At 37.2% G+C, this 27,284-nt stretch overlaps 1 protein-coding gene across 6 annotated transcripts in view; it reads right to left on the reverse strand.

Annotated features, from left to right (window-relative positions):
* The window catches only part of CCDC141 (coiled-coil domain containing 141), a 229,045-nt gene that overhangs the window by 83,976 nt on the left and 117,785 nt on the right, over positions 1-27,284 (reverse strand). For all 6 annotated transcript variants that reach the window (XM_047722306.1, XM_047722305.1, XM_047722307.1 and 3 more), the window contains 2 exons: positions 13,249-13,443; positions 1,193-1,365 (listed from right to left, as the gene is read on the reverse strand). In XM_047722306.1, coding sequence (XP_047578262.1) covers positions 1,193-1,365; positions 13,249-13,443 — 368 coding nt within the window. The remainder of the gene's footprint in view (positions 1-1,192; positions 1,366-13,248; positions 13,444-27,284) is intronic.

Consider the following 27,284-nt stretch of genomic DNA (forward strand, 5'->3'; position numbering starts at 1 on the left):
ACTGCCACTAACTGGTTATGTGACCTTTTGCGAGTTACTTGGTCTCTCGGTGTCTCAGTTATTTATAAAGGAGAACATTCATAGCTCAATGGTCCCTTTCTTATCTGCAGGGTTTTTTTTCCTGTGGTTTCAGTTACCCATGATCAACCATGGTCCAGAAGATGATCCTCCTCCCGACATATCATCAGAAGGTCAGGAGCAGCCCAACACTATGTGACAATGCCTCCATCATGCACCTCCCTTCATCTCACCATGCAGGCATTTATCATCTCACATCATCGCAACAAGAAAGGTGAATACACTATAATAAGATATTTTGAGAACGAGAGAGAAATCACATTAACATAACTTTCATTACAGTGTATTGTTACAGTTGTTCTATTTAATTATTAGTAATCACTTCAATCTCTTACTATGCTTAATTTATAAAATAAACTTTATCACGTGTGTGTGTGTATGGAAAAGAAACATAGTGTGTGTGTGTGTGTGTGTGTGTGTGTGCGTGTGTGTGTGTGCGCTTTGGTCCTATCCGTGGGTTCAGCATCCACTGGGGGGACAAACTCCCTCCTGGATAATGGGGTCAGCTCTTGTGTGTCTTGTAGAATTGCTGTGAGGATTAATGACAGAATGTTCCTAAGCCTCCTGGCACGGTGCCTCGGACATGGTGGACTCTTAATTTTTAAAAAAGTGAGCTATTGTTATTAGGACCTTTTATTTAGGATTTTACTGGGTGAGCCACCAAGGTCATAAATGAAAGGGAATTTAGTTTTGTTTTTTTTTTTTCCAGAAAGGAAAAAAGGAACAGGGTAGACTCAACGCTCATGAATTAAAAGGGAGAAAGAAACCCCACAGAGGTGCTGGGCTATGAAAAGCACTGAGAATTAAGCTCTGTTTTTTCTCTTGTCCTTTCTTTCTCCCCACCTCAGAAACTCATAGAGGAAAAAAAAAAAAAGCTTTTGGTTTTGCATCTTCAGGTCCTCAGACTCAGAATATGGACTCACTTCTGGATGAGCAATGCTGTGTTCAGAATCACTGGTGACCAAAATTCAATAGATCCTTTTAAGCCATGTCATAATGCAGCAAGACATCAGAAGCAGAAAAAAAAAAATTGTGCAACTTATTTTTTTTTTTTAACAGGTTGTGGAAACTGTGAAAAAGTTGGTTACACTGAGGAAGAAATAGGCTTACTCACCTACAGGAGTCTACTTGGCTGATTAAGGCTTGTCCCTTTTGCAAAGCATCAGCTGTGCAGTCTTTAATTTCTCTGTGTAATTCCTCATGCCTCGCTGCCAAGACAGGCAGACTTAAACCCTCTGATTTAAGGAGCTTAAGGTAAGCTTCGACTCTCCCAAGTACATCAAATGCCTGCCAAAGAAAACATACTTTCATTTTCTGCTTTTCTAGCTTAAAATCTACATCAATGTGTACATGAAATACTAGAGATTAAGCCAGCCTATTCAATTTATTAGTTTGATCATAACCAAAAACAACAATCTTAGTCTGAGAAAACAACTGTGTAGTTTTAAGGGTTCATTCAGGGAAACTGATCATAGCTTAGCTCAGCATAGATAAATGTCAACACCATGAAGTTACCAAAAGAGTTTACATTGAGAATGTGTCTATACAACACAGTTACAACTGCATGGAATTTGAAGAGCCAGGCTTACTTTTCACACATTTTGTACTGTATACAAATAATGGATGATATATATTTTAAAAATATTATGCAGACTTTCAAAACCTGAATGTCTCTGTGATGCTCTTAAAAGGAAATTGCCCAGTAAATTGTACTTTGACCAGAATCATTATACAGAACTATTCAAGAATTACTCCTTGTCTTTCCAAGTATAAGACACTCTGCTGTTGCATCCAAGACACCCATCTGTCTACAAAGATTATAATTTGGTTCTGAAGCTGTGCAAAGACTAAGACCAAGGTAATATTTAGCTTTTGATATACAGAATGGATTGTGCAGAAAAAACATTGCCTTGCAAACCAAGATAGTGTCCTAAGAGAAGTTTTTGTTTTGTTTTGTTTTAATTCCTTTATTTTTGTCCTTTATTTAGCAGATCAACAACCAACCATGGGAGATTAAGGTTATGGAGTTAACAGAGAGAGTAGAGAGGAGCTATCCTCTTGTCCATTAAGGCTTAGGTGGCATTAAGATGGAGGAGTATATGATATGAAGGCAGTAAAAGAGGATGGGTAATATGAGGAAAACAGAAGGACAGTTAAGTACAGTGGTCTTCTTAGGTGTCCTGAGAGCACATTTCAGAACTTGGGCCTGGAGAGCAGGAGCTGAATTAGGTTGAAGAAAAGCTGCATGGCAAGGGAGTTCTTGCCATGTTGCCCTTTGGCACTCCCGGAGGAAGCCACCCAATGGGATGCTCCATACCATTCTGGAGAACACTCCTATCCCTGTAAGCCTGACGGCACCACAGTCAGCAGGGGCCTTGAAGTCTAGCCTTCCTGGACTGTTGGGTTGGAAGCCAGTGAACTTGGTAGGGGCCCACCAGGAGCAGTAAGAAGAGTCCACAGAAGACTTATGAGAAATGAAAGCGGATGGCTTCATGAGTCTAGTTACCACTGAGACCTGAAGAGGGAGGGAACACAGTTTAAGCCAAAGATAGAGGCAACAGCCGTAGAGCTGTGTGGAAGCTGGCTGCCATCTAAGGGAGTGAGTTTTAATGTCAGAATCTGAACTGGACAAAATTTGAATTTACAGATGAAGTCTCTCCAATGCTGTCCCATTACTTATATGTTATTCTGTAGTCCCATCAATGTCCTCATGTCTCCTGAATCTGTTCTTTCTGATCACTAAAAATGTTTAAAATAAAAGCATTCCCCTTTATTTGGATGATAGGAAGTAATAATATCAACTGCAGTTTAATGAGAACTAACTTGTGCTCCGTTTGTACTCTGTGTTTCATGATTACCTTCCATTCAGCCAACATGCACTTTGGGATGTCTGCTGAGTTTCAGGCACATTATCCTGAATGGCCCTAGATGAAAGTGAGAAATGACCTCCATTGTATGATAGGGGAAACTGAGTCTCAGATAGATTAAATAAATTGCATAAAGTGATACTTCTACTAAGTGGCAGATTTGGTCTCTGTCCTTAATTTGCCTGGTCCTGAGACCCTGGCTCTTAAACCCTGGCCCATGGAACCATGTGGCAAAAGATTACCAGGGGAGGCTTAAGAAAGAAGCAGCTTTTCTGAAAAGTCTGTTCATCTTCAGTGGAAAAAGTGAGATTTTAAAACTTAACTTTTTGTAAATAAGTGTCTACCTTTCCTTCTTATAGGTGAGAAAAGATACGGAGAAAGGCTAAGTGGTTTCTCTTACACCATATAGGACTGGAAAAGGAAGATAGTTTTATTAGAGAAACTTTGAACCTGAAGATTCTTCCTTATCTGGTCCCCCTCTTTTTCTGCATTTGGCAACAGAGCCAAATGTGTCAAGATGCTAGATGCTAGAAAAGAGTATTTGAATTACTTTCTCAATCTTTCCATGACACATTGAAATACCACTTGGCAGTAGTCACTATTTCTGGGATTTTGTTTTATATTTTAAATTTTTATTGCTTCTTTTGAATGAAGTGGAGTGTCATATTAATCAAAGTTTAGTTTTAAAGTTAGTGCCGAAAACAAAAATCTGGTGTAGTCAAAATTATCATGACCTCCCTTAAATCATGCTTAAAATTTAGTGTATGTGAACCAGTGACTGTAGTAATACGATTCCCAATGAGGATGGGAGCCATTGAGCTAGACTAAAGGATGAAATAAAAGGAAAGTGTATATACGTAGATGTCCGGGCATTCACTTCTTTCTTCCCTTAAGATAATCCCCAGAATTCCTCATGGGAATGGTTGAAAGAACAGAGGATTCCAAAGTGCTTTTTCTTCTCCATACGTCTGACTCCACTCTGTTTTAGTATTAAGCCACTGTAACCTTAATACATGTTTGTTGTTGTTTTGAGAATTAAAGAAGGAAAATAAATATGAAAGGTAGGGCATGAGGATGGACATGGAGTAAGTACTCAGAAAATACTTTCTCACAATTACTCTAAAGCTTGATGGGACATATCTTTGAAAAGCTCCTGGCCTCTCCTCCTATGGCCCCAGGGAACAGCTGCTACTCTGTTATCCTTGGGCACTGGTCTCATCGTCATAGGAGTTAGATTCTAAAGCCGCAAGAAGTGCATGTGTGAGGTGACTCTCCCCCCTTCCTGAACGTCCTCATAGAAGTATGACATCTCAGTAATACGGGAATAAACTGAAGGGCTAAACAGTCACTAGAAAGAGGTGGTATATCAAGGACCAAAGTAACACATAACTTAATGTCAAAAATAACCAAATTTTCTTCTAGAGCTTTTTTTCTCAAAAAGATCCCAGTGTTTGGAAAGCACTGACTTACGGATTGCTCTATGTATCACACGTGATAGAGTCATGGCAGAAGAAAAGAGGTGAGTGATTGCGCTCCTTCATTAGCTCCACAAATATATTTGCAAATAAGATGAATGGATACTGTAAGAGAGTTTATTCTTTATCCTTAATCCTAACCTAACCCTAATGGGAATTATCTAAACCCACAGAAATGTTAAATTTAATGATTTTAAGAGGAGTCCTCTTTCAAAAAGATTATACATTCTGTGATTGTCAGAATCCTATGCAAAACTCTTTTCTCTTATCCCCATGGAAAATTTGATGAGGAATCCATGTACCAGCTCCAGAAAGGATCTAAGTATCATTGCTCTCACTTAATCTATCCCCAGAATAGAACTGCATGTTTTCTATTTACCATAACTATAGGGAACCTGATGTTCCCTTTGTCTCACATATGGTATAGAACAGGTTATTTTTGGCAATGACACTATGGCCCTCACAGAAACGCCTTTGGAATTAATATTTCCTCTTTAGTTTTCTCTTCACATCCCCCTCTTTCTTCAAACCTGGTCATATACAGATTTTATGACTAGAAACAAAAAGAAGGGTATAAGCACAAGGATAATATTTTCTCCTTCTAGGTTCTAGCTCTTCTTGACAATTTTATATTGTACCACCCAATTCTCAGGCAGACAAGGAGACCAATCAGTTCTTGTTGCCTTGATTTGGAAAGACTAAGGAGTTGCTTGGTTTTTTTTTTTTTTAAATGCTAATAAAGATTCTGCACACCCGCCGCCCTTTTTAAGTACAAGATCCAAAGTACAAGAACCAGGCTGGACCAAATCAAATAGAGATGGTATCAGAACATGGCATTTTATACTCTTTTTAAAATACCTATGAGATTAAAAAGTTAAGCAAGAAGAACCATGAGTTACCCAGGATAATTATATCACTCTGTTTCACCAAGATGCTTAATTAGTAGTATTGTTTGCTTCTAGACTAACTTATTTGAAGAGAATCAAAAACAAAACAAAACAAAACAAAACAAAAAAACATTAAAAACAAAAAACAAAAAAACTCAAACACTGCAGAACTTTGAAATTTTCCTTGCACTAGTTCCGAGGCTGGAGAACGAGTTTGGTTGGAACCTTTATCCTTACCAAGGACCCAAAACTCAGCTTCTCATCAGAGCACCAAATCCCACTGTCTGCAGCCACTCCTGTGGCTCCCAGTTTGGCAAGCTAATGCTTGATCCAGGTCCTAACCAGATCTGCCAAGGCTTGCAAATGCCAGAAAGGCAGGAGCCAGAGGGTGATGTAAGTTTCAGCTCCCAGTATTTGCTGCTCCCTGCTGGTGCTCAGGCTCATTCCTTGCCTCACCAGGGCTGTCTCTGCTGGGCCCCAGATCTCCCTCCTCCTCACAAGTGTTAGAAGGTGGCTTTGTGGTGTTGAAAGATATGTAAAATCATGACTACCTAAAACCGGTTTTGGCCTCACAATCTGAAAAGCTAAAGAAAAAAAAAACTGGAAAAGGAGTTTTGGATTGAAAATGGTATGTATCTGATGCATTTTGTCAACACGGAATGGAGGAAGTGTATGTACTGACGAACTCTTACTTTTTCCTGAGATAAGCCCACCTTGGAAATGGATAAACTAGACCCATAGGTAGAACTCTAACCAGCTAGTCATTGTTTATACCTTCTGGTTTCTTTTATCTAAATTGACCTAAATAGGTTTAGGATAATCTTGGGAATATTAACATTTCCCAAGGGAAAATGTCCCTTTACAATGTGCAAAGCATCTATTTTCTTTCATTTGTTTAACAAGCATTTATTGAACTCTATGGAGCATGTACTCTGGTACATGCTGGGGATAGGAAAATGAACAAAAGCATTTAAGTCACGTTACAGTGGCCAGTGCAGTATTCAATGCATATATAATGACAAAATAATGGCTGGAACATAGTGAGTGTTTAGCCCCTCTATGCACTAGTCATGTATTAACTCATGTAGATAGCTCAGTGACACTGTGAGGTGCATATAATTATTATTTCTATTTTTCAGATAAAAAAAACTGGATGCACAAGGAAGTTAAGTAACTGCCCAAGGTCATAGAGCTAATAAATGTCTAAGTACAGATTCATACCTCAGCAGCCTGGCTCCAAATCTACTATATTATTTTAGAAAAGTATCATCCTAGCAAATATTTTAAAATTTTCACTTAATACTTCACAATTCAATTTATTTATTTATACTCCAACTCTATCCTGGAAAGATTTTATACATTTATCACCAGTTGCAGGAACTTTTATTACTGAATGGTATCCCCTGAAGTAGATAAGGATTGTTAGACTTATTTTAGAAAGGAGAAAACTCAGGCTCGAACTGTAAATTGACTTGTCACATGGCCATTTATTCGTTCATTCAACCAAATTTGTTGAACACTAGGTGGCATGCAAAGATGACTAAGACAATCTCTCTCTAGGGAGCACAGAGCAATATTATAGGAATACTGAAAAATAAGCATTAGTGCTGCCTGGAGACTTCTTGGAGGAGGTGGTACAGGTGATGACACATCTCTTCATACAGCATTACTCCCCTTCTCAAGTATGCCACAGAGATTGAGCTTGAAATTTGTGTCCCTCATGTATTAAAGTAATTAAGCTCTTCGCTTTCAAAATGATCTCATTCCTATGACCTCGGATCAATGTAATCTCTTATGAAAATGAAATTTGGCCTTGAAACTCCATGGTTTGTAATATTTCACTGCTTTCAATCATTTCAATCATTATTGAACACCTGCTACCTGAAAGGCACTGTTCTAGGTGTTCTGTTCTGGTGAATGCAAAGTAAAATAGACATGTTTCTTACCCTCATGGAGGTTTAATTCAGCAAAGGAAAGGAAATCTACCCATAAATGCCTACAATACAAAGGAGAATATACTTAATGCCAATGGAGAGATGCAACAGCTTAAAATTGTATGTGGAAAGGAAACCAATAAATATACTCCTGACTTGCTTAGAAGTCATTCGATAGTTTTATAGAGAAGGATACTCATGAGTGAGTGACAGTAAAACTGAATGTCTGTTATAAGACTAATTAAATATGGACTGAGTTGTGGGCTCTCATGAGAAATGTAAGATGTATAAGGTATTTCTTGTTTTTGATAAGTTTTTTACTATATACAAATAATTTTATGGTCATAGTTTAGCCATATGTCTCAAGTATATGCTGTGGTTTAAATAGTCCATCTTTGAGTTCTAAAATCAAAGGTTACTAAACCATTCTCTCAGAGAGAATACAGGAGGTGAGAAAATTAAGGTATCAAAATTAAGGTATCATTTGCTTTCATATCAGGAGGTTTGCTTCATCGTGATTTAAGTCCTCAATATCTCTTCATATTTAAGGATACGTTCAGCAAAAGATAGAAATTTCTTTTTTTTTAAATTTTACTTATTAATTTATTTGAGAGAGAAAGCGTGAGCAGGGGAGGAGCAGAGGAAGAGGAGAGCCAGGATTCCAAGCAGAATCTGTGCCAAGTGTGGAACCTGATGCAGGGATTGGTCTGACAACCTGAGATCATGACCGGAACAGAAACCAACAATCAGATGCTTGACCAACTGAGCCACCCAGGCACCCAAGACAGCAACTTCTTAGCATGCTATTCAAGAAGTTCCTAACCCCCTGATTGCTTCTATCTCTTGTCTCTCATCATTCTGGGCTTCCACCCTACATTCTTGACAAAATGAATGACATGTTTCCCAAACAAGGCACAGCTCTTTACTCCTCAATACCCCCCCAACCCCTTCTTGCCCCAGCTTTTCACATTTAGCTCAATGTGCACCTCCCCTAGAGAAGCCTTCTTTGACACTTTTCCCCTAGTCCTCTCCTCTGTGTTCTGCAATGCTCTATGCTCACTCCAAAAGCTTCGGGCTTTTCCCAAAGTGCCCAGCACTCTGTCCCCTTGCCTCTCCTCCAAACTAGACTGAGAAAGTCTTGAAGGCAAGGATTGTATCTTTAATTGCTTTAGTTAAAGTATATATATGATACATGAAAACAGCAGGTATACAACACATTAGCCAAATGGAAATGTAGAAGAATGGAGAGAGTTAAAAAAAAAAAAAAAAAAAAAGATGCTTTAGTTTTTTGTAAAAGAATGGAAAGTTGTTCTGGAAAGGAGAAATGTGAGACAGGCTGCCCAAGAATTATGAAATTGGAAATATCAAGGAAAGGGGTGTCCAATGACAATTAGCTTAATTTCTTGAATTCATTTATATTGCCTTAACAAATTCCTTCTGAATAATATTTTTTAGGTCTTCTACTTGGACAGGTTTCTTCATTCTTCAATCTATAAAACTGGGCCATTTTATTTCATTGTTTCCCATATCCAGCCTAAAATGTATCTATTTTGAAAATGGGAAAACAGTACATATATAAATGGAAAAATTTTGTTTTCATCTGAAACAATTACGTTGCTGTAGGCATTACTGGTTTGCATTGCTGTACATATCTTGAAAAAGCAACAGTATCTATTTAAAAGACATTATACTTTCGGCAGTGATCGCAGAAGAGGAGAAGCTATGACAATCATTATTTCAAACTGCTTTTGGTGTGTTGCGCTAGGTGTCCTAGCTTTTGTTCCATTTTGCTTTTAGGCCAGCCACCCAAGAACCACACCATGTAGATTTGGCCTCAGTCTTCACAGCTTGCATTCCCCAAAGAAATCACGTGCCTGAGAACAGGAAGCAAGGGAGATGAGACTGTTTGACTAATCAGCTATGTTTTACAGCTTCAGTTTCAGTCATTGCTGTCATATAAATTCAGGTTCACACTGTGCTGCTCTTGAAGCATATATATTTATGCTTAAGCATATATATTTGAATCTCATTCTTTAAACAATGATAAGTACTCTATGGGTGATTGACCCACCTCATCCAACTCTTTTTTTGTGAACTTGCTAAAAATATAATAAATAAAATCATCTACATTCAAGAAAGATGAAAATTTGGGGGATCCAGATGAGTTACTATAATAGATGCTATGTTCATATTTCATGCCAGGTCATAATAACTCTTAGCAACACCTGGTAATTAGAGAAACACTTCTCCAATCAGCTATCGTCCCACATTGACAATCAACTCTTCTTATATTTGTTGCTAAATTATTTAGCAGTAAGTTCGCCAGCACAGGAGATAACTCTAAAATGGAAAAGAAACATCTCAGGTTCTTAAGTTACTTGGTTCAATCCACCTGAATCCAGTGGCTGGTTTATGACAGCATCAGTAGCAACATTCTGAGGTCCTATGTGCTAAAATCGCCACCTACTGTTCACTCCAGGTACAAAGTCTTGAATATTAATCAATCATCAACTTCTAGAGGAATTAAAAGGTAAACAATTTCACTCCTAAATCCACAGGGCAAAGGCAGTGGGGCATCTAGTCAATGCGGAGTATTAGGTGATAACTGTATTTTATTGAATTTCACAGATTGAAAATATATTCTAGATTTTTTTGTATAAAAGTTCTCTGCTGTATCCCCAAAATTTAGAACAGTTTCTGACACATAATAATTGTTCAGTAAAATAGACTAAAGAAATGAATCCTTAAAGAAGAGGGTAATTGTTGATCACACTACTTATTTAAAGACTTCATTAAAAGAAATTATTATGACTTTTTTCCTAGTAAATAAGAATATATGTATCTAAAATTGATAAAGAGATGAGAATGAATTAAAGTGAAGGGAAAGGGGGAAAAGGGAGAATTTCCTTCTGCTTGCAACAAAAATACCAGCAATATAAGATAAAAATCCAGATTAAAAGAAGAAATATATGTGATATGGAAACATTAACAATAGTTCATTCCGAAGATGAGATTATGACATCCTTTTTATTTTAACAAAATTTTTAAAAAGTGAAAACTGTATTTTTAAAATCATACACTTTTCTTTTTACTAAGCAAATACTCCAGCTGTGACATTCAGTCATTCATATATTACCCATGACACTAACATATTTTCTCGCGGTGGTATTTGGCACAAATATTGAAGGAGAATATTGACCTAGCTTTAACAAAGTTGGAATAAGAAGTTGTTTGCTGAACAAATAATTTACTTATCAAGAATGGAATTGGTTTTCAAAGCAAATATCATTTTTTAAAGCACTGACTTCCTCTTCCTTTCATGGTGCTGTATGTGTTGGGAGGGTCACTAGTGCTCCTGCCCATCATTATTGGTATGCCTAGAATGCCTACCACTGACCCCTCTTTACTGGGACCATTTCTCAGTGTTGGGTTTACAGCCAGCAACCAGCAGGGCTCAGGAAATATCTCCTTCAGAGACAAACAGCAGGCTGGATTATTGTTTGCCATCAAACAGAAGATGCCCCCAAGCTTAGGGTTCCCCTCCTGGATCACCACCTGCTGTATGTGCAGTCACCCAGCGGGACCCATCTGTATCGCCCCCACCCCCGGGAATTGCGACTTGGGAAACTGACATGATGCATTGACATTTAGATTCTTGTTTTTGTGAGTAATAAGTTCTTTCAAAATAGAAGTCTTTCAAAACTGACACAAAAGTCATGTGTCTTTTGTGAACATCCACAAAACGGGCAAGTTAGCATGTTAGCTTGAAATTTGGGGGAAAATTTCAGATATCTCATAGTTCTTGACAACATGACTTCACCTAGGGATAGGGATGTTCACAATTAAGAAAACCCAGTGCACCCAAGGTATAGTAAGGTGAGTGTGGAAAGGGAAATTCAGTGCTTCAGAGATGATATAAATTGAAAATACCCCTTGCCTAGTGTAAATAGAATTTTCAGACTAGAAAAAAAATTTTTAAAGGACTTTTACATTATATTAATGTTTAAATCCAGCTCTTTACTTTAACTAGGATTATTTATAAGTGCTATGTGAAAAGGCTAAAATACTGAGAATTTTATAAAATGTGGAGATCCCACAATATAAATAAAAGAGAAAAATACCATTTACAAGTCTTAAAAAAGAGTTTCCTTCTTTAATTTAAATGGATTTACCCAATACCTTATTTCATCATTTACTGCTTCTTCATAATACGATAAATATTTCATTTTAAAAATCATGATTAAATATCCACTTTCTACGCTCCAATTTCTGTTTTTGCTGAGGTAAAAGCAACTATCACCTTTCACATTGACTCTTAAATTTGTAGTTAAAAATTAATTCCTTGATGCTTTGAAAAGGGAGAACAAATTCTGTACTTTTCTAAGTGCCACTTGGCTATAGGGAATGCTATAGTATGGATAATGCAGAATGGATAAATCCCAATGGAATTAGTTACGATTTAAATGCCATGGCATTTCAAATGATGAAACAGGGAATCTAGAAGTCAAGTGTTGAGACTTAAGAAATATAATTTCTTAGGATTTGACCTGAATTGCCATTGCTATATGAATTTGAGAAAGTAACCATTCCATTCTTTTTTTTTTTTTACTATTACTATTACTAGAAATGTCATTTTTTTTTTCCCTCAAGGCCCAGAAATAATGTAAGAAGAAAGCCTCCCTGGGAAGTTATCAGATAATGAGAATGGAGAAAGCAAGAGCAAGAGAGTAAGAACTAAGGAGAGAGGGAAAGTACATTTTGCAGGGCTGAACCTAGAGGGTTTGTTCTAGAAGTGTTGTTTTATCAGAGCAACATGTTCTATAATGGTCTTCCTTAGAAACGGCATTAACTGACTGATGTATGACCCACTTATTTTATAGAATGAGGGTGTAATGTGTGTTAGAAAGTCTCTTATTCGAAAACAAGAATGTTGAAGAGGAACTTAACCTAGCACCCTACCATTTACTTAGTTCAGCAGCTCCAGTAACATGCTCCATATCTTCTCTTCAAACAAAAAAATCCCAAACAAATAATTTGCCAAAATTTCCTTAATTTTTTTTACTGTAATTCTAGCAACTCTATTTTAGAATTCTAGTATTCATCCTTTTCAAGTTTCCTATCAGTAAGGAAGCTCAAAATTAAGGAACTATTTTGATATATAACAGGACAGTATATTCGGATTGTTGATATCATGACTTTAAATCACAATATACCTACCTTCTAGGGATTACGCACTCATTTCCTATCACATTGTCCAGTTTGAAAAACATCAGTGATATTTAAGGTAGTAAACAATTCCAACAGGGCAGTTTGAAGATGTATATTAGATTGGAAAAGGTAAAAGAAATTTTCAAATAATATCACCAGCTTCAGATATACAATGGAGATGAACATGTAGACATTACCACTCACTAAGAGTCACCTGCTACAGTCAACCAGGAGAAGCAGAGCACTTCTCCAAGTCTAGAAGACCTGGAGATGTTCCAAAGCAAGATTTCCCCTTGGCTGACCTTAAAAGGCAAGACCAAGGCAGGACAGTTACGTCAAGGCACTGCTTCGAGCCTTGTGGTTTGCCTGCAGAAGGTTTGCAATATTCATGTATCTTTACCTGATAAATGAAAGAGAATTTTTCAAAGGGAAATAGTTTTTTTGGTAAAAGTTTCACAGTATTCTTTTCACCTTGATATATTTTATGGTAATTCCCTTACTCCATGAGAAGCACTGCAGTGTCAGCACAAGTGTCCCCCTCAAACAGTACAATGACAGCTCTTTGATGAAACTCTCATGGGGATGTTTTTTACATGTCAAAGCAAAGAGTCTCCTCGTTTTGAGAACCAAATAATGGCCATGATAGGAATACATTTTAGAAGCTCAATTTTGTTGCTATTAATTTTGAAACTCTACGTGGAATCTAGACTTCCGTGATGTGCTACAGCCTACTGAAGTAATGAGTCTCTTACTGGTCTGCCCTGATTACCTAAAATTACCAACGTGGCTTCATACTGACCTTATTCGTACTGCAAAAAAAGCCATTTGCCTTTTTTAACCAAGTTTCCCTCTCCGCCATGAGCTGACGACATTCTCCTTGAAGCTGGTGCAGTTTCTGGTTAGAGAGCCGTAGGTGCTCTTTCTCCATGTAGCCCTTGGACAGCAGAATCCCAAGGGCATCACTCCTCAGCTTCTCAGCAGCAGAATTCCATTCCTACAAGAGATCACTCTGGTTTATTTACACATCCTCCTCTTTGTAAACTCTGACAAGATGCAGAGAACATTTCAATGTATTGAACGTATCAGAAACCTGTCATTGTATTTTCAAATCATGATGGAGTAAATGCCACATTCCAGGTTTGAGTACCAAGATGCAGATTTTAAAAAAAGAGAGAGAGAGAGAGAGGGACTAAGGAAAGAGGCTAGAAAGAGAGTAGGATAATAGCAGGAAAGGGCAGGGCAGTTGGGGTGTGTGATTGATGGAGTGTCTGGTTGCTCTGAACACAGGCCACTTCCCCTTCCATTAATGCTGTCTGAAAACAAACCCCCAAAATTTTCAATAGTGTTTTTCAGTCTCTAACTCATCATGACCTGTTTTCATTCATTTAAATATAAGAAGTCTATCTCCCACAATTCAGTCTCATTGCCAGTGTGGGCAAGTGTCTACAAGAAAGGTAGGGAAATCTCATATTTTATGGCTGCTGTGTTTGTATGTGCCTACACTTAGAACTGAAATTAAGATCTGTTATTCTCCACAAAATTAATAGTTGTTATTGCGTAGTATTCCCTCCTTCCTGACCTGAGTCTCACCTCTCAATGCTTCATTCTTAGTGGTATATAAACATTTCAGGGAAAGAAAAGAAGTAGGCTTTTACTTTCTGTTACAAGAAGAAGAAAAACAGTAAGTAGAGAAGAAAGAAAATTAAAGTTGGAGTAAACTAAACATATTAACAATTTATTTAAAGGTAAATTTAAGTTTCTTGCAAAAGAACTGAAGCCAGATTCAGCTTCATAAAATAATGCTTATCTCTAACACGGCTGTCTTGTGAGTGAATTTTCTGGTACCCATCTCAGCTGAGACTGAGCTGTACGCAGAAGCTGTTTGTTACAACATCAGAAATTTAGCGCCAGATTTCAAAAATTACAGTCTGACTCCATCCTGGCTTGTTCCCCATGGCAAAATGTCCTGTTATTAAGCTACATTTGTTACATTTTACTGTGCAAAATCAGTATAATAATAAAAATAAGTATAATTTTGGTGCAATTTACCACTACTTTATTCATTCATTCATTTCAGAAGACATACTGAAGGTTATGCACCTGGTACTATGCTAGGATAGATGGCTTGCAGAATGCAAAGAAAGAATAAAATGTAGTTCTTTCCTTTAACAATATAAAACTGCTATTTTTACCTCACTTTCATATATACTTATATTATCAACTGTATGAAATATATGCTGGCCCTATAAACAGGTCCTGATGGCTCAACTAATGGAAATAGCAAATGTGTGGTTTTTTAGCCTGACTACATCAGTGATGGTAATGGAAAATAGTATTATCATGGTTGATCATACTCTCAGCCTTTCGGAGAGAATGACCAAAAGTGAGGGGAGAGGATTGTTAAAATCAAAAACAAATGGAGACCAGTCCTAAAAACTGCTTGTGCAGACAAAACCAGTTTAGTCATACAAACAAAGCTTAATTTAGCTTATTTTGTGAGACCGACTTGACCTGGGTCATTTCTTGTTTATGCCTCTGGAAATTGTAAGCAAACCTTGAATCCTTCCCAAGGTCGATATGAGGTAACCACTGACCTAGTCCCTATCATTTAAGAAAATTCCAATGTTATAACCAATAATTGTGAAGAGGAAGCAGTCACTGCTTCCTCACTATATAAGCTGCTTTATAATAATGTATCCCTGAGCCTTGTTCCATGTTTTGGGATGAGTGCTCTGGTTTGCAAACTGTCTTTTGGTGTGTGCACAATAAACTTTTACTAATTACTACTTTGGTGATTCATTAGTTCTCCTTCTGTTATTTGCGAACTTTTGACACTCCAAATTGCTCAGTGGGTACAAAATCAATATTCTTAAGCATGAATATGGGCTACATGATTTCTTAAGATCCTTCCTTTTTTAAAGCGCTATTAAGCTCCCACTTAAAGACAGCTAATATGGGCCATGACATTCTTTCATAAAGCACTGTAAATATCCCTCCCACTTAAAAACTGGTACCTTAACCTTATCAGGAAAGAGCAAATGTTTTTAAAGCAGTTAGCACCATTTCGGGCACATGTAATAGGCATTCTCTAAACATTAGTTCCCCTTTACATTCCATCAGTTTTATCATGGTTCACTAGCTGCCCCAAATTTGTTCTTCACGGGAATTTGTTTCTCACCTTTAAAATAATGATAGTGGAAGGATTCTCTAAATGTTATTGACCCACGTTATATATTGATCAGTATTATGGGATAAACAAAATATTAAGCAGGTTTCCTTACTGCGGGCCTTCTCAGAATCCTTCATATGTTAATGTGCTTTGAGACTCCTAGCTGAAAATATGGTTTGAAATATCCTGGACAAGGAGGACTGTGTGGCTCAGTCGTTAAGCGTCTATCTTCGGCTGGGGTCATGATCCCAAGGTCCTGGGTTCGAGCCCCACATCAAGCTCCCTGCTCAGGGGGCAACCTGCTTCTCCCTCTCCCATTCCCTCTGGTGGTGTTCCCTCTCTTACTGTGTCTCCCTCTAGCAAATAAATAAAATTAAATATATATATATTCTGGACAAACTGTTTTGACCATGAAACCACACATTTACTGATCATCTCTGGGGACCAATGCTCCAGTTGGAACAATGTTGGGAAATTCTGTTATTGTGCTAAGAGCAGATGAATCACCTAGAATTTCACCTGTTTTCATAAGTCTGTCTGCATCTTTCCTTGTTGTTTTTGTCTCCCCCTCCAACTACCCAACTAGTCCATTTTCTGTCTTTTGTACCCATTTTTTAATTTTCTGTTAAGATCTGTAGGGTATGAATCCTCAATGGGCTCAAGAAATGCTTAGTGTGTTAAAACAGAACAAAGCAGGTAATTCTTTCAAAAAATCATCATTGACCAGAATCTTCACGTTCATTAGCAGAAGACCACTTAACAAATATGAAGACCCTGGGAAGGCCTAGAGAGCTAAGAGGAAGGAAATGGAAAAAGGGTTAAGACATGGAGAAAGAGATCATGGTCTTTATGTGCTCAGCCTGGACAACACAAAGCCCTAAGGTGTAGGTATCTTAACCCTCTTCAAGACAGTATGGATTTTTCTTTCTGTATGCTAAGCACTATACTACATGATTTACACGTATCACCTCATTCACTCCTCATCACATCCCTACGAGGTAGGAACTACTTTATCCTCATTTTACAGATGAGGTAATGGAGTTTTAGAGGTATTAAGAACTTGCCTAGATTCTCAACACTAGTAAGTGAAAGAGCCAGAATTCAAATTCAGGTAGTTCGACCTAGACCCTGTTTCTCAATCTCAATGCTGACCTCAGCATTTCAGAGAGGAGAGGTGATGGAAAGTGTTTTTTACTGCATAGAAAGGTTAAACCTATCGGTTTAGAATTACAGAGGTCAAAGTTCTATGAAACCCGGATAAGGCCTTGGAAATGCGAAAATTCTTAAAAGACCCTGAGTTTTTTTTTTTTTTTTTAATTTAGAATCAGAAACTTCCTTAATACCCACCTATTACATACAGAAATGAGAATTTACAGCCTAAACTCAAGCTTAATTTTGCTCAGTGCATGGACCAAAATAATAAAACTCTTCTCTGTGAATAAGAAGGGAAATACCTGTTCTCTAACAGTGTTCATAAATCTGCCTTTAGCATAAATTTGGCAAACAGCACTAAAGAAAGACCTCTGGAGGGGAGCCAAATCTTTGAAAATACACTTCAACTCTGTGCTTCACATCACGTTTATAAAAACTGGGCTATGACCTTCTAAGGAAGCTGTAAAGGACCATTTTGTGGCTTGTATCTTTTCTTATTCTCCATCCCCCATCTTCTTAATTGCATTTCACAGGAACTCTGTGGGTATTAAATGAAGTTGGGTCCATTCAATATTTCTATTCAATCTTCTCAGAAAATTGGTTCTGTTTTCTTTGGGCAATCCACACGCAGTTTCTGATGCATTTCTGTAACATTTTGATGATGTATTTCCCCAGCCATTTTTCTTAGGGGATGCGTCCACTATTTTATTTTTAACCTAAAATGTTCCAGAGTCATCAGAATCCATCACACAATTTTTAAAAACTTAAGCTGTCATTGTTGTCAGGGCCAGTGGAACCCAATGGAGAAAATCATGGTCTGTTTTCTCTAGCCTTTGCTGCCTGCCTGCTAAGTGTTAAACCTCTGACTGAGTTTCAGTCACTCTGCAATAACATATTTCCAGTACATGTCCCTGCCAGCTGAAAGCCAAAGCCTGCCATTTCCTTGACTTTCAGTCTTGACAGAGAAACGTGCATGTGTCCGCCTGAGTAAAGACATGTGGCACTGTGTGCTCTTGGGCTTGGGTTATCTCCTCAGGTCACTCCGTTTTTTTCCTTTTTCACTCTCAGTGGTTACCCTTTTACACTGTACCTTTTACTGTTCCATCTGCTGAGGAAATTGAGCTTCTGTTGGATCCCTTGATTGAAAGGGTACTTTTAAGAGGATTAGTATGGACAGACAAGAAGGGAAAATTATTTCTTCTGCCTTTTCTATACTCCCAGGTTAGCTCTTCAAATGAAGTTATGGATTGGCATAAAAATTACCCAGCAGGTAGATTCAAAGAGTAGAAAGTAGAAAGAAAGAATATCATCACAATATGTTTAGTAAGTTTTTATTCACAGGAAACTTCACTGTAGGTGAAGGGGTCTAATGACCCAAGGGCATGTGGTAAATTATTTTCATTATAAAACTGAATTTAAAATGTAAATTTTAAGTGGGGGAAGATGGACAAGAAAGAATAGGGGATGTATTATAAACCACTAAGAAAATACCAGCTGTGGAGATGACAGGCCAAAATCACATCTGGCTGAAGCATGTGTGGAGCCCATGTATAGTCTGCATAGCATGGCTATTTCCTAGGACATTTCATTAGACACAACCCTTTCTTGTTCATTCTCTAAATCTACAGTCCCATTTGGTTCAGCACCAAGGAGAATTAACTCATTGACACAAAATCATAGAATTGTACACAATTGTATTAATAGTTGGTACAAACAAAATAAACCTGGCAATTTTAATCAGAGAATATTTGAAAGTCTGTTTTGAGCAGGAATTTCTTTTTAGAGGAAATTTTTATGCTTTTAAAGAGTGGCAGTGAGCCACTGAAAAGCTGGAACTCTGATTATGCCCAGTTGGACTGCAAACTGGGCCAGAGTTTCGTCTCCTGCTCTGTTCCCAGGCATTTCCACACTGACCTAAACAAAAGCAAGGATCTTACTAGAGCACTGGGTCCCATCCCACAGTTGGATGGTACTGAGTTCAGGGTCCACACGCCATTTGAACTAGGCCTTCACTGTGATGCATTTTGGCAAAGGTCTTGATTGCAAACAGGAAGAACTGTGATTTTGTGTCACCTAAAGATAAAAGAAGTGTGGTGTTTCACCTCCCAACCATTAGGCAGAGAACCCTAGCTACTGAACCGGGGAGAGCTTATGGGCAAGAGCAGAGAACTAGAGGTAGAAATACACTTTTTATTCCAAACTTAGTGGTCTCAAGCAGGGTATTTTGTTTTTCCAAGCCTTACTTCCCCTGCAATGCAATGACCACCATCAACACACATAAGCCTCTGCTTCTGTAGTGAATCACCTATAAATTGAGTATGGATTGCTGTGCTTCGAATTCCCAGATTTTAGGCCCTACTAAAATTTGGGATTTTAGCTGTATTTTCCATAATTAATCCTAGTGGGATTAGGACTGATAGTCTATAGTAGAAATGACAGATATCATCAAAATAATTTTTGAGCAATAGTTGCTTTCTCTTTTCTCTGTCTATTCAAATATTCCAAAAGTCACAGTAAAAACTATGGCTTGGAAGTTTCTTGTTTCCCTTATTCTGCTCAGTGCATGGCTACCAGGTAGGGCTTGTCATTCAGCTGCTCGGAGTAGGGTGCTTGTTGTTAATATTGAAGCAAATGGATGTGTGGCAGAATAAATTTTTAAAATCAAGTAAAATCTTAACAGATTGCACTCATGAGCAAATCTTCAAAGCAATGATTAGAGCAAAAATACATTTATTTTTTCTTCCTTAGTTCAACATAGTTTTGGGATGAAAATTTAATTACATCTGAAGTCAGTCAGGGAGACATTTTTTTGAAGATTTGTGTTTTCCAAGAATCATTATTTTTTCTTTACTGTCTTGTCCTTGTTGCTTTTCTTAGATTTCTTGTTCCTCTTAATCACATTTTCTTTGAGTTAAATAAGTAAGGAGCAGAGCCAGATTTGGGTGTATTAGTGTTTCCATTTTTAATAAAAATTAATAAAGTCTTGCTGTCCAGATTATTTGCATCTAACACAATTTGCCTACAATCAGATTATGCCACTAGCTGACGAGGTGGTCCCAGTTTATATTAATGTTTTCAGAGGACTTATTGTTTAATTTTCTAGCACATGTGTTGGAGAAACCTTCAGAATCTCAACATGTAATTCAACTATGGGGAGAATTATTAGGTTTAGATGTTCACCTGTTGTGAGGATTTTCCTAAATGAAATAGATTAAGTTGGGAAATAGGGGAAAAATCCATATATACTACATCCACAATGAACATCATATATAAACTAGAATAATGGCCCTTAAATCTGGCTATCAGTATTTCCTAGAAAAAAATTTAAAACATGCTTTCTCACACTTACTCTATATTCATCGAATCATTATTGGAAGAAGATGTATTTTTAAAAATCGGCAGCATTTTATTTGAAATCAGGAGCAAAAAAATTTTGGAGCTAGACTAGAATATTCTAAAATATTGAATGACTAAGTAACAATAGACCTACAGAGTTTCTGCATAATCATAACAATAAATGAGAAAGAATGATTATATAATAAAAGTGGTTTTAACCTTGTAACTTTTTTTTTTAAAGATTTTATTTATTTATTTGACAGAGAGAGATCACAAGTAGACAGAGAGGCAGGCAGAGAGAGAGGAGGAAGCAGGCTCCCCGCTGAGCAGAGAGCCCGATACGGGGCTCGATGCAGGGCTCGATCCCAGGACTCCGAGATCATGACCTGAGCTGAAGGCAGTGGCTTAACCCACTGAGCCACCCAGGACCTTGTAACTTTAAACTTAGTGCTATAAAATTAAAAATTTTAAATTAGTATTAAAAGTAATTTTTAAATTAATTAAAATTAATATTTAAATTTAAAAATTTTAAAATTTTGTATTAATGTCTCCCAAATCTAAAATTTAACTTCTTTTTTCCAAATTTCTTCGTTCATTCAATGAATATTGTGTCAGGCTGTGGAAGATACAATGAAAAACAAAGTCTTTACTATTATACTCCTTAAACGATTAATACAGTAATCCATCATGTATTTAAAACTGTCCTGCTTCAATGTTGAATATCATTAGTCTTAATTCATAAAGATGAAATTAAGGCATTTCTTTCTACTTCGTACTTAACATTATCGTGTCAGGCAGATAAGCCACTGATTTAAAAGGGAAGCAGAAATTTGGCAGGAGGGAGAGAAACCTGAAAGTATAAAACTCATCCAGTTTTTTTCCCAAATTTTTTCTTTTCAAGATTTTTATTTATTTATTTGTGTGTGAGAGAGAGAGAGAGAGCAGGAAAGGGGGGGAGGGTCAGAGGAAGAAGCAGACTCCCTGCTGAGCAGGGAGCCCAATGCTGGACTCATCCTAGGACTCCAGAATCATGACCTGAGCTGAAGGCAGTCACTTAACTAACTGAGCTACCAAGGTTCTCCTGATTTTTTTTTAATATTTTTTTCATTCATTTGAGAGAGAGAGAGAGCACAAGCAAGGGAAGAGGCAGAGGGAGAGGGAGAAGCAGACTCTCTGTTGAGCTGGGAGCCCAATGTGGAGTTTGATCCCAGGACCCTGGGATCATGACCCAAACCAAAGACAGATGTGTTTAACTGACTGAGCCACACAGGTGCCCTCCAAATTTTTCTATACATTTATATGGTTGTCTTTAACTTTCTTTACAAACTTTTTATAACCATATTTATAATATGTATATTCTTTATTGTAGGAAAAGCCCTTACCTTTAACGATGTGCAAGAATACATCCTACAAAATCTAGTCAAAGGTAGAATTTCTTCGACTCATCTCCTTTCAAACAGGTTCGGTTTTAAGCTAATCACTATGCATATGATTGGGATTCTCTCTCCATACTTCCTATACTCAATAATCTATGAATCAGCAGCAAAAATTATACTGGGATAGATACTTCATAACTCTCCTATACTATAGATAGTCTAATCTCAAAAGCATTATGTAACAAATCTTAAGAACACCTAACTAACACAAAATAGATCATTATAGGTACAAATGGAAAACTAAACAGTGTTCAGTGGAAGAAAAAATAAATTCTGATTTAGTAATCTGGGGAGATCTTTTATAGGATCTAAATTATGGGTGAGACCTTCAACTGATGAGTGTAATGTGGAACCGGGGAGAAGGCAAAGTGCTGGTTTGAGCAGAAGAGACAATCTGAGCAAAAGAACGTAGGCAAGGTTGTTGGTTAATATTACCAAGGAGATGAAAAAGATGATCCTAGATCATAAGGAGATAGAACTATCTAATTTGGAAAATTAATAAGTACTTTTCATAGGAAGTGAAGTCTGAGCTAAGGCCTAAAACAAAAGGGTAGGCCTTACTTGTCAGAAGTGGAGTAGAGGTGGGGTGGGGAGTGAAGAGTGAGCCCCATGGGCAAACATCAAAAAGAAAGCTTCTCAGTACCAGATAGATAAGAGTGGCCAGAATCAAAGACATAGATATTTGAATAGGACTCTTCAGAGAGGATTTTTGAAAGCAAAGCACTATTCACTAAATAGCAGTGTGGTAAATGAGAAGAGGAGCAAGCTAAGGGCAAAAATGGAGGGATGAGCCTGGATTCCTATAATGGCTGGAGAATGAAAAGTTCACACAGAGAAAGGAATAGGAGAAGAAATTATACAAGCCAAACCAGGAGGTTCTTACTAAGCATTGTACAAGACAGCCAAATGCAATGAATTATCCTCAATTTCAGACAATTTGAAAACACTTGAAAATGAACAACAGGGGCGCCTGGATGGCTCAGTCAGTTATGCATCTGCCTTCAGCTCAGGTCATGATCTCAGGGTCCTGGGATCGAGCCCCACATCAGGCTTCCTGCTCAGCATGGCATCTGCTTCTTCCTCTCCCTCTGCTCCCCCTCTGCTTGTGCTCTCTGCTATCTCTCTCTCTCAAATAAATAAATAAAATCTTTTTTAAAAAATAGAAAATGAACAACAGAGCAGAAAATACCATTGTGTCAATGTTAAATTAATTGGGTATAAAATTGGAACATGGCTGTAGAAGAAACCATCCTTGTTATTAGGTTATCTGTTGAAATATTTAGGGTGAAAATACATGATGTTCACAACTTATTTTGAAATGATTAAGCTAACTGAAATAAGTCAAGCAGAGAAAGTCAACTATGATATGGTTTCACTTATTTGTGGAACATAAGGAATAGCATGGAGGACATTAGAAGAAGGAAAGGAAAAATGAAGAGGTGGGGAATCAGAGGGGGGGATAAACCATGAGAGACTCTGAGAAAAAAACTGAGGGTTTTAGAGGGCAGGGAGGTGGGGAGATGGGTGAGCCTGGTGATGGATATTAAGGAGGGCATCGATACTAAGGAGGAGAACTGGGTGTTATACACAAACAATGCATCTTGGAACACTACATCAAAAACTAATGAAGTACTGTATGGAGACTAACATAACATAAAAAAAGCAATGATTTAAGAAAAAGTATATACATGTAAATACATAATGAGAGACAGAGAAAGGAAATGTCATAAAATTTTAAAATTAATGAAGTCTATTTGGACATTCATTGTACTATTTTTTCAAATTTGCTATGTGGAGTTTCCAAACTTAAAAGTTAAGGAAGAAGACGGGTGCCTGGGTGGCTTAGCTGGTTAAGCAGCTAACTCTTCAACTACAGCTCAGGTCATGATCTTGAGGTCCTGGGATCGAGTTCCATGGTCAGTGGGGAGTTTGCTTAAGGATTTATCATCTTTCCCTTGCCCCTCCCCTGCTTCTCTTAAATAAATAAATACATCTTTTAAAGAGTTAAAGAAGAGGAGTAAATACTGTTAATAATAAAAAGTTAAGGAAAAAATAAAAGGGAATCCCATGAAACAAAAAAAAAGACCTACAAAAACTCAATGTTTGAAGGCAATAGGAAAAGTCAATCATTGAGGGTAGTTTAAATAAATACACTCATGCAATGGAACACTCTCTGTCAAAAGTATCAGAACACTGCCTATATACTACTATAGAAGAATAACCAAGTAATAAAAACAAGACACAGAAGGGTAAGCTTAGTAGGCCACTAATGAGGTAAGGAAGGGACAAAATAAGAATATATAGCTGTATTTGTTTAGATAACATAAAGAACTAGGCAGATAGTTAAAAAACTAATAATAGTGGTTATTTTTTACACAAGTGAGGGGGATTAGGTAGGTGAAAACAGAAGTTTTTATAGGTTTTTCTATGTCCCTTTAATATTTTTTAGAAGATTTTATTTATTTATTTGAGAAAGAGAGAGAATGAGAGAGCGTGAGCATGCGAGGAGGAAGGTCAGAGGGAGAAGCAGACCCCCCGATGAGCAGGGAGCTTAATGTGGGACTCAGTCCAGGGACTCCAGGATCATGACCCGAGCTGAAGGCAGTTGCTCAACCAACTGAGCCACCCAGGTGCCCTTAACAATGCAAATATATTGGCCAAAACATAAATTAAATGCACTGAAGAGCAAAGAAATGCAATTCACGAAATAAATAAAAGAAAAATCATACAATAATCTCAGTAAATGGAAAAAGAGGCATCAATAAAATTCAGTGTCCATCTATAATTTTTTTAAGAATCCAAAATGTAGCAAATGATAGATGCAAAAACCAAACCAAAACAAAAAAGCTAAAAAACTTAAGAAACATCATACTTAATGATAAAGCATTTGAATCTTTCTATTTAAAGTCAGAACAAAACAAATATGTCCTCTACCACTGCTGCTAGTCTTCATGTTACTGGAAGCCTTATCCAGTGTAAGCACATAAAATAAATAAATAAACAAGCAAATAAATAAATAAATAAATGAATAAATAAACGTATTAGAAAGGATGAACATTATTGTCATCATTTGTAGATGTATGATTTTCTACATATAAAACCAAGAGAATCTAGAAAAATAACTTAAATCAGTAAGAGTTCATCAAAGTTGCTCTATACAAGATCAATATAAGAAAATTAATAACATTCATATATAGCAACAATAGTCAATTATTATAATCAATCAAAAGATATAGATCTTGTAATAAAGGTCCCATTTATAGTTCTTCACTCATTTAACCAATAAACATTTATTTAGCAGGCCTATTCTATACCAGGCATTCCCCTAAACACTTCATCTAGACCAGGGAAGTTAATAGTAGACCGACAAGGGAGTTCCAATATTAGTGATGATGGTGGCGTGCCACTATTTTATTTTGTTTATAACCAATACACATGATAAATCATTACATTACCTAGCATGTTATAAAGTGATGAAATTGAAGAATAAAGACAAGTAGAACACAGTAAGGAACTTAAGGTTTCCATACGGATGGGAGTTCTGTGCACTATGAAACATGATGGTCAGGGTAGGCCTCTTTGATCAGGGAGGTATGAGCAAAGACAGGAAGAAAGGGAGTGAGTGAGTCACATGGGTCTCTGGTGAAGGAGTTTTCCAGGCAGATAGTATAGCTACAGTGAAGGCCCTCAGGTAGGAGTTTTCCTGCCTGGTTGGAGGAAGGACAAGGAACAGTACAGTAGAGTGTGGATGGAGGAAGCAGGAGGAGAAGAAGAGGGGTGTGGTGGGAGCAGAGCAGGGCAGAGGTGATTGTAATCACAGAGTCATTTATTCTAAGAGAATTGGTAAGCCTAGGAGTGATATATTCTGACTTAACTTAAAAAAACAAAAATAGGAATCGATTCCATTTTCAATTGCACAAAAACCCATAAGATACCTAGAAATAAACCTAACCAAAGATGTAAAAGGTCTATACTCTGAAAACTACAGAATACTTGCGAAAGAAATCGAAGATGACACAAAGAAATGGAAAAACGTTCCATGTTTATGGGCTGGAAGAACAAATATTGTTAAAATGTCTATGCTACCCAGGGTGCCTGAGTGGGCTCAGTTGGTTAAGCGTCTGCTTCAGCTCAGGTCATCATCACAGAGTCCTGGCATGGAGTCCTGCATTGGGCTTCCTGCTCAGTGGGGAGCCTGCTTCTCCTTCTCCCTGACACTCACCCTGCTTGTACTCTCTCTAATACTGTCAAATAAATAAAATCTTTTAAAAAAAAGTCTATGCTACTCAAAGCAATCTACATATTTAATGCAATCCCTACCAAAATACCAATAGTATTTTTCACAGAGCTGAAACAAACAATCCTAAAATCTGTGTGGAACCACAAAAGACCTCAAGTACCAAAGAAAACAAAACTGGAGGTATCACAATTCTGGACTTCAAGTTATATTATAAAGCTATAGTAATTAAAACAGTAGAGTACTGGCATAAAAATAGACACAGAGATCAACAGAATAGAACAGAAAACCCAGAAATAAACCCCCAATTAAATGGTCAGTTAATTTTGACAAAGGAGGAATGAATATCCAATGGGAAAAAGACAGTCTGTTCAACAAACGGTGCTGGAAAAACTGGACAGAAGGATGCAGAAGGATGAAACTGGACGGCTTTCTTTCACCATACACAAAAATAAATTCAAAATGCATTAAAGACCTAAAACCATAAAAATCCTCGAAGAGATCATAGGAAGTAATCTCTCTGACATCGGCTGTAGCAACATTTTTCTAGAAATGTCTCCTGAGGCAAGGGAAATATAAGCAAAAAAACCCCTATTGAGACTATATCAAAACAAAACTTCTGCATAGTGAAAGAAACAATCAACAAAACTAAAAGGCAACCTATGGAGTGGGAGAAGATATTTGCAAATGACATGTATGATAAAGAGTTAGTACCCAAAATATATAAAGAACTGATACAACTCAACACCCAAAAATCAAATAATCCAATTTAAAAATGGGCAGAAGACCTGAATAGATCTTTCTCCAAAGAAGACATACAGATGGCCAACGGAGCCATGAATGGTGCTCAACATCACTCATCATCATGGAAATGCAAATCGAAACTATAATGAGATATCACCTCACATCTGTCAGAATTGCTAAAATTAAAACCACAAGAAACAAAAAGTTTTGGTGAGGATGTAGAGGAAAAGGGACCCTCTGACACTGTTAGTGGGAATGCAAATTGGTGCAGCCATTGTGGAAAGCAGTATGGAGGCTCCTCAAAAAATTAAAAGTAGAACTACCTTATAATCCAGGAATCACACTGCCCCAAAAATATAAAAACACCAATTCAAAGGGATACATGCACCTCTATGTTTATTGCAGCCTTATTCACACTAGCCAAACTATGGAAGCAGCCCAAGTGTCCATCAGTAGATGAATGAATAAAGATGTAGTGTGTATATATATACAATAGGATATTATTCAGGCACAAAACAGAATGAACTCTTGCCATTTCAACAACATGGATGGAGCTAGAGAGTATAATGAAAGTCAAATAAGTCAGTCAGAGAAAAACAAATACCATATTATCTCACTCATCTGTAGAATTTAAGAAACAAATGAGCAAAGGAAAAAAAAAGAGAGAGAGACAAAGTTAGAAATGGATTTTTAACTACAAAGAACAAACTGTTGGTTACCAGAGGAGAAGTGGGTAAGCAGATCGGGGAAAAAGGGGATGG

The sequence above is a fragment of the Lutra lutra genome, chromosome 3, assembly GCF_902655055.1.
Source record: "Lutra lutra chromosome 3, mLutLut1.2, whole genome shotgun sequence".
Taxonomy (NCBI): domain Eukaryota; kingdom Metazoa; phylum Chordata; class Mammalia; order Carnivora; family Mustelidae; genus Lutra; species Lutra lutra.